General features: G+C 51.1%; 1 protein-coding gene across 13 annotated transcripts in view; it reads left to right on the top strand.

The window, feature by feature from the left end:
• Positions 1–16,664, top strand: part of myo18ab (myosin XVIIIAb) — a 70,423-nt gene that overhangs the window by 13,417 nt on the left and 40,342 nt on the right. For 2 of the 13 annotated variants that reach the window (XM_035534220.1, XM_035534218.1), the window contains exons 1-8: positions 7,285–7,666; positions 9,016–9,263; positions 9,728–9,766; positions 12,363–13,556; positions 14,450–14,542; positions 14,755–14,820; positions 15,296–15,418; positions 16,114–16,179. The exons of 2 other annotated variants lie outside the window; for them this stretch is intronic. In XM_035534220.1, the coding sequence (XP_035390113.1) occupies positions 9,225–9,263; positions 9,728–9,766; positions 12,363–13,556; positions 14,450–14,542; positions 14,755–14,820; positions 15,296–15,418; positions 16,114–16,179 (1,620 nt within the window). In that variant the 5' untranslated portion in view covers positions 7,285–7,666; positions 9,016–9,224. Of the gene's footprint in view, positions 1–5,606; positions 5,683–7,283; positions 7,667–9,015; positions 9,264–9,727; positions 9,767–12,362; positions 13,557–14,449; positions 14,543–14,754; positions 14,821–15,295; positions 15,419–16,113; positions 16,180–16,664 lie in introns of those variants that run through there. 9 more of the 13 variants (XM_035534219.1, XM_026997696.2, XM_035534221.1 and 6 more) reach the window with 9 other exon arrangements.

Genomic DNA, 16,664 nt, shown 5'->3' with positions numbered 1-16,664 from the left:
CCTGCTATAAACGCAAAGAGGACTCGGGATCACGCCGGCATTCAGCAGCTACTGGGAGAGGCCGTGGCTGCAAACATACAGGCTGAGCCGGGTTGGCCACATTCCTGCTCCTGGCTCTTCCTGCCTCAATCACGAAGGCGCAAGGCTCCAGCAGGATCGCGTGAGCTGAGTCAGGTGTGTCGGAGTAGGGAAGACAGGTGGCCTGTGGTCTTCCACCGCTGGAGATCCAGAAGCAGTGGAGAGCTCAGGCTGCTACCACTTTTGCTGCTTATGGTGAGGGGGCCTGGCCAAAGAGCCACAGCGGGGGAAGGTGTGGACGTGCGCCCTGCTCCCACGGAGGCCGAGTGTCTGGAGCTGCTGGTCAGGCCAAGGAGCCGGACCAATGCCCCAGGCCAGAGCCGCCGCCGCCCGGGAGCGGACGCTCTGCACCAGATGGTCTCTGCATAAGTCACTTACATATGAACAAAAGGCCCTTGCTGACGGAGAAGTGCCTGGTTTCACTGCAGGATTAGCGGAGAGCCTGCAAACGCCAAAGGAAGACGAACGAGGCCAATTAAAAGCGCATCTATCACTTTAATGGGATAAAAATATGTTTCTTTAAAAATGAATTTACACAACACGTCAAGTGAATGCAGATGTCTATACTGGTTCAGGAAATGGCTGAGATGCTTGTCTTTATTGTTGCAATTACGTCTGCACAGTATCATTTTACAAATATATCGTGATTGTAATACACTTTGCCTTGCGTTGTATTTTAAAAAAACATCGACAGACCCTTGACATGGTTAAAGATTGGCCTTGATTTATTGTGGTAACACTGAGTTTTGCTAGCTCAAGTGAAGGCTTTGGTTTATGAAAACACACTAATGAGAACACTTTTTGCACTCCTGTGCCTCTTGCAGTCCTCAGTGTTATCAACATTATAAAGTCCAGTAGAGCGCTAACGATCAGCAGCTGATATGAAGCCCTAGAGTGTGTAGGCCTGTGTTTCCTTATACATAATGATCATACCTTAAGGCTAGGGGCAGACAGTGTTTACTCCTTTAGTGTGCCTACAGCGTGTGTGTGTGTGTGTGTGTGTGTGTGTGTGTGTGTGTGTGTGTGTGTGTGTGTGTGTGTGTGTGTGTGTGTGTGTGTGTGTGTGTGAGCTCCACCATTTCATTTCCTCTTCATCTCCCAGCGCAGTATAGCACAGGAAATCCCTCCACCCAGCAGGCCGTACCCTTGATCGCACAGCCCACCATGGCGGGATATAAGTTGTGCAGAGGAATTTCCAAACTGGCCAACTAACTGCTTATGAGAGCAAAATGGAGTGAACATTCGCATCATCCCATAGCCATCGCCATTCAGAAATGAAACCGCTCACTGTTCAGAAAGGTTTGAGAACTGTTGTTTAGCTGCTTGTACCGAGAACACGCCAGAGTCGAGCCATTTAGCCTGCCGTCTTCAACGCTCTCGAAAAATGTATGCTCAGGCCAAGCTTTACTAGCGAGGGCTCACGTGAGCCGCCATCATGGCCCAGACAGATGCCTTACAGTTAAAAACCTCCCATTGTTACTGCCAGACAGCTTAATTTCTCCTGAAAATATACTTTTAACTGATTTCGGCCAAACGCGTGCAGACAAGTTTTAAGTTGCAGATTGAATTGCAGAGTATCCCCATGTCCAAGGGAGCAGGGCTGCATCGCACGTTAGGCAGCCATCACCTGTGGAGAGGGGGAGCTGTGTTGGGTCTTGCCGTGTGCCTGGCCCTGGCCTGGGGGCAGAGGTACTGACCTCACAGACCTGTGCACAGGGGGTCAAGTCTCGCAGGCAACAAAGGTGGCTCAGCTGCATGGCATTTCGGAGGCGTCCAGGCGGGCTCAAATGGCAATTGTTTGTCTGGGAGCAGAAACCTAAATCTGTTCAACTGGCAGTAACAATGGCGTGTTGTTGGGAGTGTTCGCTCATTCAGTAACAGTATGGATAAACAATCAGTGTGGTTTATTCTTTGCTGTCAATAGATAACGGAGCCTGTGCATGTGACATTTCCTGTGTTGACAGAGAGCTCCCTCACCAAAAATTCAATTCTGGCATGATGGTCTGTGAGATGTTACATGTTTTATGTTGTACCAGCCATCCAACATTTATTTTCTTCCTTCTGACGCTCAAATGCATGCCAACCATTGATTTGACAAGCAGTTTGGTTATTTAACTGTCCCCGCCCACTCAAAGCCTGGTTCTCTTTTTGATGGCACTGCTCTGATTGGCTCCTGTGGAACAAACCTCTTGCACTGCACTGCTCTCATTGGCTCATGGCATGCATAGAGAAATCCTCACCTTTGACCGAGCTTGAGGGTAAAGAGGCCATCTGAAATGTCCTGAGTTGTATATACGTGAGCATATTCCCACCACATTCCACATAGATTAGTCCTGTCAGAGATCCTGACTTCCAAACAGAAGCTGATAGTGTCTGAGGCCTGGCGTGCCGGGGCAGGCTGCCGTTAGCCGAGTGTGCCAGTTTGCACAGAACATGAGTAGGGCGCGCCTGGCTGCTCCTCAGAGCCATCTCACGTTACAAACTTTCAGCCCGATCGCTTTGACACGCGTGAAATGGAAAGTGACAGTCATCTTTTATTTCTTGTCATTAGTGCTGGTCTGGTCCTCATGGTCTTTCAGGTAATAGAGATCATCTCAGAGAGCTTTGATGGGTACCACACATGTGAAGACAGTGAGCCTCTCTGTAACCCCCCCCCCCCAGCCCCCACCAGAGCAGCATCAGGTTCCGTCCATTGCCATCAGGGGGCCTAAGTGCCCATAATGGACTTGGCCATTAAGGCTTCAGTTTCGTGCTTGCTGCAAATGCTGACATGTTGTTAACATGGCTGATTGGCATTTGGATCTAAATCAGCATGATTCTCCTTCGTCATGGTGTGAATCTGTGTGGGTGTTTCAGCATGTGTTTTTTTGGATGTGTGTGGCTGCAAGACAAACTACCTTCTGCTTAAAGAGGCTCTAGTGTGTGTGTGTGTGTGTGTGTGTGAGTGTGTGTGTGTGAGTGTGTGTGTGTGTGTGTGTGTGTGCACGCGCACAGCCCAGCTATGCCTGTGTGCTCTCCAGATAAGACTCGTGGCTCGACTCCAGCGGCCCAAATGGCTTCATACGTTACTTCATGTACTCATAACTCCCTCTGAAGCGAATAGCTCACAAACGACCCAGGTACACCGCCAGCTTACTCCTTGAACTCCATGTGTGTGTGTGCGCATGTGCATATGTACGTGCATGTGTGTGTCTGTGCGTGTGTACTCAAAGCTCCCTTGAGCATCTACCACACTTCACCAGTCTTGCACATGTTGGGGGGCCATCAATAATAGTATTGAGTGTTGCATAATGGACTTTTTAACCCCCCCAACAAAAAAACAAACACACACATACATACACTCCTCTGTGATGGAGTTAAAGAGGCCCAGGCTTCTGTTCGGCTCTCTCTCTCCTAGCAGGAGTCATGGCGGCCAGGCCTGCAGTGGACGCTGTGCTTCTCTGGCTGGAAGTCCTCCACTCGCCTTTCCAAGACTCTTAACCCACAGAGCCTGATGTTTATGTGCCGTTGTAAATTTTGCGTAGCTTGGTAACTGACAGTGGCACTAATTGCAGTGAAGCCCAGGCCCCTGCTCCCCCTCCACAACCACGGCCCAGCGTTAACACTGCCTGCTTCCTCCGACTGGCCTGTCCGCTGTGGTCTGGGCATGCCACAGTAGGCTCATCTAATCGCTGCCACTCTTAGTGCCACTGGCCAGAGGGCATGATTCATGTTCTGATGGCCGTGTTTCATACGCCTTGCAGTATGTTAAAACGCGTTCAGGAGTCCATGATTTGGGCTTCGTTGTTTTAGCCAAAATGATCTTATTTGTTGGTTTACATGAATCATGGGAGAATAATTAAAACACTTCAAGAACTTTCACTTGGAGCAAGATTAGTTACTCTACTCATGCCACGTAATGGAAAAAGGGAAAAAATGTTAAAAGGCTTATATGTGATCTCAGTTTTGAAAGGGCCAGTGTTGGCATGAAGACTAATGAACGGTATATGTTAATTTGTGCATTGAGGACAAATTTTCGGGTCATTGGGTCAAATCTTTCAGGGTCATTGGCTAAGAGTGGAGTGTGCGTGTGCTGTGTGTGTGTGTGTGTGTGTGTGTGTGTGTGTGTGTGTGTGTGTGTGTGTGTGTGCGTGTTTTCTCCTCTGCCTCTCATTCCTGAAGGCTTCGCCTCCAGCAGGCGGCCTGTGTCGAGACTACCCAGCAGTCACGGGGTGTGTGTGTGTGGTTGAGCAGGTGTCACAGCACTAGAACACTGCAGCTCTGGCTCAGCACAGCTTCCATTGCTATGTTCAGCATTTGGCATGTGCTCTTATCCAGAGGGACTTACACACGTTTGCCAGTGCGACGCTGCGTTCAGAGTGCTTCCTGGGATCTAACGCATGACCATGGCCTTCCATGGTGTTCCATAGCGTTCCTAGCACCTCCATCTACCTGCTCTGCCATGTGAGCTACATGAGCACAGAGGACCACCTCAGGTCACTGCTACATCTGTGAACACACTGAGTGTGTGTGTGTGTGAGTAAGTGCCCTTAAGTTCACCAGTGAGACCTGCACACATTGCATGCGTGTGTGTGTGAGTAAAGTGCCCTTAAGTTCACCAGTGACAGCTTCTGCACCTATGTACGTACGTGTGTGCGTGTGAGATCCATAAGGCCAGTGTTGGCTGTGGAGTGTGCTACTCTAGTGGCAGTGTGTTCAAATATGGGCTCAGGCTGCTGTTGGGTGACTTGGAATGATGTCACTGTGTGTGACACTCTGAGCTGAGCACATAACACACACACACACACACCCAACTGCCTCTCTGATTTAGAGCAGCAAGTTTGGCCAGCAAGGGATCTTTGTCTGTGGGGAGTGTATTGTCTTGTGCCTCAGGGATCTTGTCTGGGTGTAGAATGGTCATCTCCTGGATTCCAGTCACGCTAGGTGCTCCTCTGACCAGTAGCATTGTGGGCTTAACCACAATGTTTATCTCCCATCATTCTTCAGATCTGCAGAGCTGTACACCATATTGTGATTTTAAATGTGAATAACCTTGTTGTTTTCTTTAACCAATTAGCTACATTTAATCCTTCACCTGAGATTTAAAAATGTCAAAGCACCCGGTTTAGTCAGACTCCTGGCACAACCCTGCCTAACAGAGCAGGACGTGCACTATGTGCGCACACCTCCTGACACTTGGATGTTTAGTGACTTTATTTTAAGGTATTTCTCTGTGCAGTGGGAGTGTTTAGTAGGGCCTGTCCCATACACATCGTTCCCATTGCCAGCGCAGCTTGCTGGGCAGCATTTCAAATGGATTTATGGCCTTGGCTATGATTTGATCTGGTGATCTGCTTGTTTGTCCTGTGTTTGTCACATGCCCCTTAAAGCCCTCTAGGCATATAGTCTCCTATTGCTAATGAAATTCTTTGCCGACACCTAGAAAGTGGCCATAGGTTCCTAAGGAAAGCCCGAGACGCTGTTTGCCGACATCAAACATCAGACGGCTTTGGCAAACACAGGGCTCGGAGGCTGGGAGGCTGGGCGACGCTCGACGGCCTGTTTTATTCAGCCTGATGCAATGCACACACTTCCCTGTGACACTGGCAGCGCAACTGGACTGTGGTAATAAAATTTGTGTGTGTGTGTGTGTGTCTGCGCATGCTTGTTTGGACCGACGTGTGTGCGTGTGTCTCTGTGTCCATGTCCTGTTTTGACGCGTTCTGAGTGGTTTGGGGAGTGTTTTGCGATGTGTTCACATTCACGTGTAACACAGCAGTGCGTGAGCACGCCCGCAGGCTGACGCACTGCGAGTTAACGTGGGGCTAGCACACAGAACCTGCTGTTAAACACCACACCCGCTGGAACCAACAGAGCTACGTGACTGCCGTCTTCGAGGAAAGCGGCAGCTCTAATTACGCTGTCAGCTTTCCTTTCAGCATGCATGTGTGCAAGAAACACGTCCAAGCTTCACACGACCAGGCTGCTAGCCAATCACCATCAAGACTGCTTCGCTTCTGTATGTCACACACTACAGGATTGGTTTAGAGTCCGTAATGACCTATGATTTGAGTCCTTGAGGTCTGGGTGGTGCCGGTTGCTCCGTGAGGGTGATTGTGTGGGGTTCGAGTCTTAAACCTGCAGCAGGACACCAGACGACAGTGCCAGGAGAGTGTGTGGTGATCTGAGTGTGTTGTGATCTTTGTTCGTGTGCACACACACACAGTGCTGTGTAGACGCAGAAAGATTTGGCCCTGTGTTCTGAGATGTTCTACAATCTGGTACTCTACAGCTATGGCAGGCAGGAGTAAGCTGCTTGCTGATGTGTTGCTGGAGGGGTGAGTTCTCTCTCCTCCTCACACACCGTGCTAGTTCTCCATACACCTTGGTCAGCGGTTACACAGGCTCACATGCTGTGAGTCACGCTGATTAACGGTGTTTGAACAGCCAAACGAAACGGGATCTGAAAGCAAACAAACAGCTCTTTGAGAAATTGATCCTGTTGTCGGTCAGAGCCAGGAGGGCAGTGCAGCGCTTGGTGAGTTATAATAATGCTTGCACTGCCCTCATGTGGCTGGACTGCTGAACTGAAGCGGTTTCTACACATGTTGAGTGCCGAGTATGACCCCCTGCTGGTACATCCATGGCAGTACAGCTACTGTAAAAGCCATGACACAGATGAGCCCATTTTTGTCACTCTGGGGGAATCCATTTCTTTTTTTCCTTTTTCACTGAATTTGTTCAGTGCAGCCATTATTTATTCATTGAATTAACCCATACCCACAATGTCAGTAAATGTATTAACATGCTGTGCACTTTTAAAGAAGATTTTGTAGCCATTCTCGACATGAGAGTAGAGTGCTTGGTTGTTTACACTGTTATCAGGTTCCTCAAATAAGTGGTTTAAAATCTATTACCCATTCAGATTCTACTCAGAGAGTGGAACTATCAGATGGATCACATTTCTGTTTTTTTTCTGTGTTGGTGGAGAGAGGGCTGGACGTTAGGTGAGCAGCGGTGCTTTTCTCCACTGTGCTCAGCAGTTTGGAACTGTTTCACAGGAAGTACCTAGCCTTTGCATCACTTCCTCAGCCTTCGTCTCGCTGCACTTGTTTTCACGCCTCTCTGTGCACCCGCTCCACCGTCCTCTGCCCTCTAACCCACACACACACACACACACACACACTCTCTCTCTCTCTCGCGCTCGGAGCCAGGAGGTGCAGCAGCAGTGGGTTGCATTCTTCCTGTGAGGAGCTGAGCAGAAGGAGCAGCTGCAGCTGAGAGGCCCGTGGAGCGCACACAGGCGAGGGGCGTTATCATCGCCCAGCCTGCCACCTCGCATTCCTGGGGTGGAGCGCCAAAGAGGGGCAGTAAGTGCGGGCGTCTATATTTGGCCCACTGCGACCTCCCGCACACCATGACAGCTGTCCCCCCCTCCGAGCCGGACAAGTGACGCGAGGAGATTGGCTGTAGGTCCTCTCCCTGGGAGGCGATTGGCCGCCGGCCCTCTCTCTGAGACGGGCTCAAGCCTCCCGGCCACTTCAGGCACTTCGCGCCGCACCGTGCTGACCCTTGCCGGCTAGCGACGCACCAGCGCAGAGGAGCAGAGGTAAGGTGGCGAGCGTGTGCAGAGCCCGCACCGCAGGCCCGTTCTCAGGCAGGGCTGCCGGGGGCTGTGGGCTCGGCGCGCTGGGCGGGTCTGGCCCGGTCTCTGGCACACTATTTTTAGGGTTGAGAGTGCTAGACTACAAGGGAGCAGAGCAGGGCTGCCAGCACTGACCCTCTCTGCACCTGCTGTAGACCTGAGGTGCAAATCCGGCCACTTTGGGCCGTGTTCTGAGTGCTGTGTTGGGTCCGGCCTGGTGTGAGTAAGGGAGTGTGAGTGCTGTTTTACTGAAGAACATCTCCGTGGAGGCTTTGTGCTGAGTGTTTCCTCTTATGAAGAGAGTCGTGTAGATGTGTAGTTTCATATCCTCAGGTATGGTCCTGGAGTAGTAATGAACTATACTGAGGATAAGTAACAAAATCAGATGTGTTTTGGTTTAGGGTTTGAGGCAAGTGGTGCGATTGGAAAATGTACTCATTAATTTTTTAATTCTTTAGTCATAAAGTCTGTTTTTCAATTCAGAAATTCAGTCAGGCTAGATCAAACTCAACACTGTTCTTGTTCTGGGGATTTCTTGTGCTGTCTCCCATAAATCAGTGTTGGTGGTTAGCGTATCTCTCTTTCTCTACATAAAGACACTACTGTACTTTCCTTTATGCTCAGGAAGCTTCTAGAAGCAACTCTTCCAAAGGTTTGCTGGGAATGGGAATGACAAATTTATTTCTCAGTCAGCTCCATAAACATGTCCGTAGCTTAGTGTTAGCAGCATGCCGAGGCATGTGAGTGTTGGGTTGTGCTGCTGGGGGGATGTTTGTCTGCTGTTTACTTCCACAGTCCGTGTCAAAGTGCCAGGGGTCCATATGGAGTGGTCTGTAGTTTTAGTGAGTTTACTTCAAATAAACATTTTTAGAGGTTTTGATGAAACCTGTGTTCGGGAAACATCTGCTAGTGATTATTGTTTTACTGTCTCTTTATGGTGTTGTTTTAAATTGATGAAAGTGTCTGTGATTTTAGTCAGAGCTGTTAAACAGTGGCATGTGTAGCCTGTCTGCTGCACTTCAGGTTCATGTGTGTGTGCGCTGTTGGGTAGCGTGTTAGCACACTGTGTGTAAGTACTGCTACAGATGTATCAGCACATCACGCCGCACTGCTTACAGATAAGTGCGTCATGACGCTTAATTTAGCTGCTGTGTGTGTCCGCGTGCTGGAATGGGTGTAGAGGTCGCCATCAGGTCACCAGTACCGTTCAAGAATTTCTTTTTTTTTTTTTTTGTTGTAAGAGTGTACTTTACTTGATTTTGTGCATGGCTTTGCACACAGTAACCCCTTCCCAACCTCCTTTTACCCTACAGACCCAGAATCCTTTTCTTAGTGGACACTGTCTTGCCTGCTGCCCTTGGTCTGGGGCTAACTACAACACCGGCAGCCTCCACATCTGTCCTGTATATCTCAGCCTACGTGACTGCCCCTCAACATCTCGCTCTGCCCTCCTTCTCCAGTCTCCTCCTTCCACCTGCCCCCCCCTCCGCACGGCCCCGCCCATGAGGGTGGTGCCAGCGCCATGGCCTTCTCATCGCGCTTCTCCTTCTGGGAGCAAAAGGAAAGTGGCGTTCCGTCTCCCGCTCTTTGTTCGTGGTGCGGTTTGTGTTTTTGTTTGTTTGTTTTTCTGCATGCCCGCTCTTTCTCAGGGAGGGGCGCAACTGTAAAACATGTACCCCGGTGCGGGCGTGTGTTGGCATGCACTGGCCCAGTGTGTGAGTGTGCTGTGTGTGTGTTCTGGGGTGGATGGGAACTGGGCGCTCCAGCATCGCGGTAGACTGTGTTCCACGGCGTTCACCAGTACTGGGCCACAGGGCTTCTGGGTTCGGTCTAAAAGGCTGCCACTTGCTCGACCACAGCAGTAAACTGACGCCATTGCTTTAAATATAACGCGTTAAATGATAAAAATAAAATTGTGCTTGTCTGAGTGTAGAGTTTGTCTGTGGAATGCCAAAGCTGGCTTAACCTTGTATTAGTTGGTTTAAATTACGCATCTCACTTACCTTCTTACAAAAACCTCTTCAGGTCAAGGAGGAAACCAAAGCAGCCCCCAAGAGTCCTAAAGTAAGTGCCTTAGGACACCAGTAACACTCACTACCACAGGACACATGCTTCACACACCAGTAACTCTCACTAACACAGGACGCAGGATTCACACACCAGTAACTCTCACTAACACAGGACGCAGGATTCAGACACCAGTAACTCTCACTAACACAGGACGCAGGATTCACACACCAGTAACTCTCACTAACACAGGATGCAGGATTCACACACCAGTAACTCTCACTAACACAGGACGCAGGATTCACACACCAGTAACTCTCACTAACACAGGACGCAGGATTCAGACACCAGTAACTCTCACTAACACAGGACGCAGGATTCACACACCAGTAACTCTCACTAACACAGGATGCAGGATTCACACACCAGTAACTCTCACTAACACAGGACGCAGGATTCATACACCAGTAACTCTCACTAACACAGGACGCAGGATTCACACACCAGTAACACTCACTAACGCAGGATGCAGGATTCACACACCAGTAACACTCACTAACACAGGACGCAGGATTCACACACCAGTAACACTCACTAACACAGGACGCAGGATTCACACACCAGTAACACTCACTAACACAGGACGCAGGATTCACACACCAGTAACACTCACTTAACACAGGATGCAGGATTCACACACCAGTAACACTCACTTAACACAGGATGCAGGATTCACACACCAGTAACTCTCACTAACACAGGACGCAGGATTCACACACTAGTAACTCTCACCAACACAAGACGCAGGATTCACACACCAGTAACACTCACTAACACAGGATGCAGGATTCACACACCAGTAACACTCACTAACACAGGACGCAGGATTCACACACCAGTAACTCTCACTAACACAGGACGCAGGATTCACACACCAGTAACTCTCACTAACACAGGACGCAGGATTCACACACCAGTAACACTCACTAACACAGGACGCAGGATTCACACACCAGTAACACTCACTTAACACAGGATGCAGGATTCACACACCAGTAACACTCACTAACACAGGACGCAGGATTCACACACCAGTAACTCTCACTAACACAGGACGCAGGATTCACACACCAGTAACACTCACTAACACAGGACGCAGGATTCACACACCAGTAACACTCACTAACACAGGATGCAGGATTCACACACCAGTAACACTCACTAACACAGGACGCAGGATTCACACACCAGTAACACTCACTAACACAGGACGCAGGATTCACACACCAGTAACACTCACTAACACAGGACGCAGGCTCCGCTGTTCCTTTTATTCAGAGGCAGTTAGTCAATACTGAGTGAGATAATTGGATTCCTGAATGCAGAATAAGACGGCGGGGGGGCGGGGGGTGTTTAATGTTAGTCGAGAGCTGAGTTAAATGAACTGCCATTGACAATGCAGCACTGTTCAGGAATAATTGCTGTTATCTCTTTGTATCTATTGCCACAGCACAGTTGGTATAATTTATTTCTAAATGGCCTAATGTCATTTTGAAGAGGATGTGGTCTTTTGTTCATTGACATGCAGCTGTCAGGGACTGATTACTCCGGGAGGTGTCATGAAATGCGCCGTTAAGATAAATTACACACATCCACACACACCACACACACCCAGCACTGCATAGATACAGTAAAAACAAACACACTAAAAAGTGGAGGCTATTTCCCCCAGACTCTGAACATTTCTCCTGCTGGAGAACCGCGTCTTGGTCGGCAGTACCAGTAGCAGGCTTTGTGACCCTGCTGTCTCTGCCCATTGTTGATTTGGATGTAAACTGCTTAAATCTGTCATGGTCAAGTAGAGCTGTAGACTGTAGCAGCAGATAGTGCCGGCTGCGTGGACGCATGCTGAGTCAGGGACGCGGCCGTATCTCAGCCCACTGGCTGATGGGATTCCATCCTCACGGCTGCGGTGCTGGGTTGCCTGCTTCCTAGCATTGCTTTGAGCTCTGTGTTCACCACAGGCTCTTGGGTGGGTCATCACCTAACCGGGCACTGTTCACAGATTAATATCTGCCGTGACGGCACAGTTGGCGCAAATGTTTTATTTTATAGATTCCAAACTAGGATGAGCTCAGCACAGTAGTTGCCAGTGGATGAGGTGGATTCGGATCGTTGATAGTGGGAGTTAGCCCGAGTGGGCTCCGTAGCTCCACCTCTTTTCTCAGCATCCTGACTGGTGCAGTCTGGCTGGATCTGGGGCAGAGGGCCAGATTTCCTTTCCTTTCAGCTACTTTGCTGATTGTGGTTCCATGCCTCATTTCCAAAGCTACAGGAGTTCTTAAATTTCGAGTTGTATTACCCCAGCTAAAGACTGTGAGAGGTGTAGGGAGCATTAGCTTGGCAAATGACACGGCTCAGGAACGCATGGGCAGGGACGCGAACACAACTATGTCACGGGAATGTGATGAGCCTCTTTAAGACTCTGTGTTTTGTTTCTTCAGCTTCCAATTCACTAATTCAGCATAGGAATATTTTACCATAGTATATTTGGCAGTGCTCGGAGATGCATTTTCCAAACTGCCATCGCCTGGTGTTCTTTGCTGACCTCATCAGTAACCTGTGTCCTCTGCTCCTTCCCTCGGCTGAGTAGCTGGACAGTAACGGCAGTCTGAGCAGTCGTTCCCAGTCTGTGCCCAGTCTGGAGGCTGGCAAAGGCCTGCTGCGTGCCAAGAGCCCCCAGCCTGCCTGCGAGCCACCCTCCGGGGCCCAGCCACAGCCCCCGCTCAGGGAACGGATCAAGAGTCCGTCGCCCAACAGGAGCCGCTTCTCTCTGGTCCGAAACGTGGAACCGCCCAAGACGCCCGACCGCTTCCGCAGTCCCGAGCCTCAGAGAACCTGGAGACTTGAGCCAGGGCAAAGCGGGGAAGGCGTGAGCAATGGAGTGGCAACGGGCAAGACGTCAGGCTCCGGCGGTGTCCACCCGGAGCCCGCTGAAGAAGCGCAGGGCATGACCCGCAAGAAGGTTGTGAAGGTGGTGCGCAGGGTGGTGAGGAAGGTGCTGCCCACGGAGGAGGAGGTTACGGTTCCGGCCCCGCCTCTGTCTCCGCCCCCGGCCCCGGCCCCAGGCCGGCCTCCCGGAGAGCCAGCAAAGGCCAGCGCTAAGCCTGCCAACCCCACCGTGACGTCTGTGCCCAAAACCGCAAGGATGCCGGCGTTCTCCTTCAAGCATGACTCGGTGAAGAAGGAAGAGAAGGATGGCCTCTCCGCAGGGCTCGCCGGCCTGATGAGCCGAGGGAGGAGCCGAGATCCCCGGCCGCGCCCCCGCAGGGAGGAGCCGGCAGAAAAACAAGAAGAGGAGAGAGAGCAGAAAGCTGAGAAGAGAGATGGCTTGGCAGTAGCAGTCAGGACACCCGAGGATGGCCAGACGGGGGCTCCACACCGACAGGAAAAGAGTCCAGCGTCCTCTGCTCCTGCGTCTCCAGCTCACCCTTCTCCTGCAAAGCCTCCTCTGTCTCCACCAGCTGGCTTCATCCCAGCTCCTAAGACGACATCACCGTCACCCCCTCCTGACCTCACACCTGCCCCCAAACCCTCTTCTCTGGCCCCTCCAGCAGGGTTTATTCCCAAAGTCGCTCAGGTCCCCGGGTCGCCTCCCACATCCGTTCCGGATGCCAAATCCACTCCCGTGGTACCTAAACCTGCCTCCGTAGCTCCCCGAGCTGCCGCAGCACTGGATCCTGACAGACCCAAAGTCCTCCCACGTCCTGTGCCCAAGCCTGACCCCTTTGCCCCGCCACCAGGGTTCATACCTGCCCCCATGCAGGTGCCCCCGAAGGGCAAAGAGGTATTGCTCGCCTTCCTGCAGCATGGGTTGCCTTGTCTTTAGAGTGGCGCATGGGAGCCGACTCATCCAGCATGTAGTGGAGTGCTAACGTGTGCTTTGGGCTCTCTGCGGTTCTAACATAACTTGCCTCACGGTGTGTTTGCATAGCAACAACAACTCACACAACCCCTTGGGGTAAAAAATGTGAAGAGCACGTTCCTCATGCAGAAAACATGCGATAAGATGAGCCTTTATCTAGTTAGATTTCCAAGCTTTAAAACTTAGAATTATATTGTTTATATCCATGTCTGACAGCATCTTCCTTCTTGGACTCGCACCTCGCCATTACAGTTCTCCTCCTGTCAGCTGCTTGGCTAGCTTCACATGAGATGGAGCATCTGGTTTGCACACAGCATTGAGAAGCTGTTTGTGCAGATCCTGTGTGTGTGTGTGTGTGTGTGTGTGTGTGTGTGTGGTTGTGTGTGTGTGTGTGAGAGCAAGAGAAAATGAGTGAGCAGCAGGGCCGTGTGAGACTGTGGGGCCCCAACGAACCGACTGATGTCTCCTCGCTGCCTGTGTGCTAGCACTGAGTCGTGGTGTGGTGCCCTCTTCTGCGTGCCCTTCTACGCTGCCCCCCTCTGAGCCGTCTGAGCACGCGGCTCGCATGGCACGGCCGTGCTGCATGTGCTTACGGTTGTGATGCCTCTGCTTGTTTGCTGTTTTGATCACACACTCATTTCATGGGACGTGAGTGTGATCGAACAGAAGACATGGACTGACTTTGTGTGCCTGCTGTGTGTTTGTGGGGGTTTGTTTTTGTTTGTTTTCTTTCTACAAATTTGTGTGTGTGTGTGTGTGTGTGTGTGTGTGTGTGTGTGTGTGTGTGTGTGCGTGCGTGCATGTAATGTTTAAAGATGAAGACAGTCTCACGTCTGTCCTCAGCCCCAACTGGGAAGCCTCTTCTTAGCAGCCTATCTAAAGCGTCCCACCCACCTGTAATCCTAAAGGTGTGTGCGTGCGTGTGTGTGTGCGCATGTGTGCTTGTTTAACTCCAGAAGCGCTTAAGCCTGTGCTAGCTGTGCCCTGCAGGAAAGAAATTGCATGGCTCCCGCTTGTCTGGTGCTCGTCTGCAGGACGGAGCACTGCAGAAGTAGCAGATAGGGAGGGCGTGCTACAGGCGTACGCACCCTTACATTCTCTTTGGTGGTCCGACTTGTAGGAGAACCCCCCGGCGAGCCCAACCGAGGAAGCTCGCCGACGTCTGGAGCGGATCTTCGCTGCACCCGTAATCCTCGCCCTCGCGTGTTTCCTCCCTCATCTTCCTCTCCTCTTTCCCTCTTTAATCTTCCACTCCCTGCCCTTCTCATCTGACCTGCTGCTGGGGGACATGGCGGGGACGTGTCTCCGAGGAGCTCCTCCTTGCCCGGCCCTCCATAATCTAGAGTTTTGATAATGCATCGTGGTGTGAGGAGACGTTCAGTCCCCCCCTGGCCTGCTTACTGTCTATAATTCTGCTCAGATCCCACAGACAGGACACACGTCTGCCCCTTCTCCCTGTTTTAGCTCTGTATTGTTATTGTTTCTCTATCTTCATATTCATTGCTGTGTAGTAACGTCTAATCCCATAACATTGCCACACACAGCGTCTGCTCACTCCTCTGTCCTGTCTCCAATGCGTCTCTCCTCTCATCTCCATCTCCCCTTCTCTTTTTCCTCCACCGCTGTCCCGGCTGCCGGCGTCTCCCCGGTCCCCGCTGTAGCTGGAGCCTGTCTCCAGCGCCACCGCCTCCTCTCAGGTACAGGGCAGCCCCGGGGACCCACCCCACCCTGCAGGGCTCCACCTCGGCCTGGCCGCCGTCTGCTCTCGCGCGGCCTGCTGCAGCGTAAGCCCCGCCCCTCTGTCCCCGCCCCCTATGGGTGCCTTCAGCTTCTTTTAAACAGGCTTATTTTAATCAGTGAGTTTGGGGCCCATTTTTAGTGATGCATCCTTGCTTTTTTATCCTTACTCACCCGTGCCTTTGTCTAGCTGCCGCATGGAGGCTAAAGACAGGCTTTCCCTGCATGAAGCCAGTGGTGTGGTGTGATTGTGGATGGGGGGGATGGTCCGCCTCCCCCCCGGAGTGAGCTGGTGTGATGGGGGCTGGTTAGCATGCGACTGTTGTTTTTGTTCATGGTTGACAGCTGCTGTTTTCCCCGTTGCCCCTTTGCGCTTTTTGCGTTTATCAAGCTCGTACCATTTTGCGACCCGGACCTGCTTTTGTAAGCTCGAGATGCTGGTCGCAAATGTGTCCTGTTGATGGCAGTGTTAACCATCTGAATTGTTTGCGTAACCAAATGTAATTTATGAAAAGAGGTGTGATGTTACTGTTTTTTGACGATCGCAGTACTGATGTGCGTGTTGTTTTGAAGCAGAACTAACTCGGAGAAACCATACAGGTCACTTGCTGTGTGCCTCTGTGTCTGCCGTGGTCACACTACCTCTCCTTCTCGGTGCTGTGTTCTGCCGTCGTGCGCGATGTGTACGCATAGATGGTGTCTAACAATGATCCTTCCCCTGCTGGTGCGTGTGATGTCACAGGGACAGGCAGAGGAGGACCCCGTCGCCATCCTACGGGCGGCCCATGCTGCCGCCACCCTGCCCAAGGTCTGCCCGCTGCCGTGCCTGCGTATAATCCACCAACACCTTTTTGCTCCTGGCCTCCGACCTGCTGTATCCAGCGTGCCCTGTGTTTGGAGTGCTGTGACCTCTCACCCCTCACCCCTCTCCCATAAACAATGACCCCAGTAGCCACGGTTACTCATTCATTAAAATACGTCAGTGCACTGGCTGCTAAGATTCTGCATAACTGACCAATATAAAGCATCTGAGGATATTGGAACAGGTTAACAGTAAGGGTCCATGTTTATTGTGTGCTTCTGGGCCTGTGTGTTACTGTACATCTGGGGTCTGTTGTTGTGGGTCTGTTTGCACTTCCACTGAGTAAAAAATGCATGAGTTCAGTCACACATCATTAGACTTGTAGAAACTGCCATCAGTCTTTGACTGAAGCCCTATTCATTCACGCCTTTAAACTCCTAATTTGTTTTAAAGTATTAATAGTGTGAACAAGTGCAAATGATGCATATCTT

Source organism: Electrophorus electricus, chromosome 15 (genome assembly GCF_013358815.1).
Source record: "Electrophorus electricus isolate fEleEle1 chromosome 15, fEleEle1.pri, whole genome shotgun sequence".
NCBI lineage: Eukaryota > Metazoa > Chordata > Actinopteri > Gymnotiformes > Gymnotidae > Electrophorus > Electrophorus electricus.
Note: the sequence above shows the minus strand (reverse complement) of the source record. Positions and strands in the feature narration are given on the sequence as shown.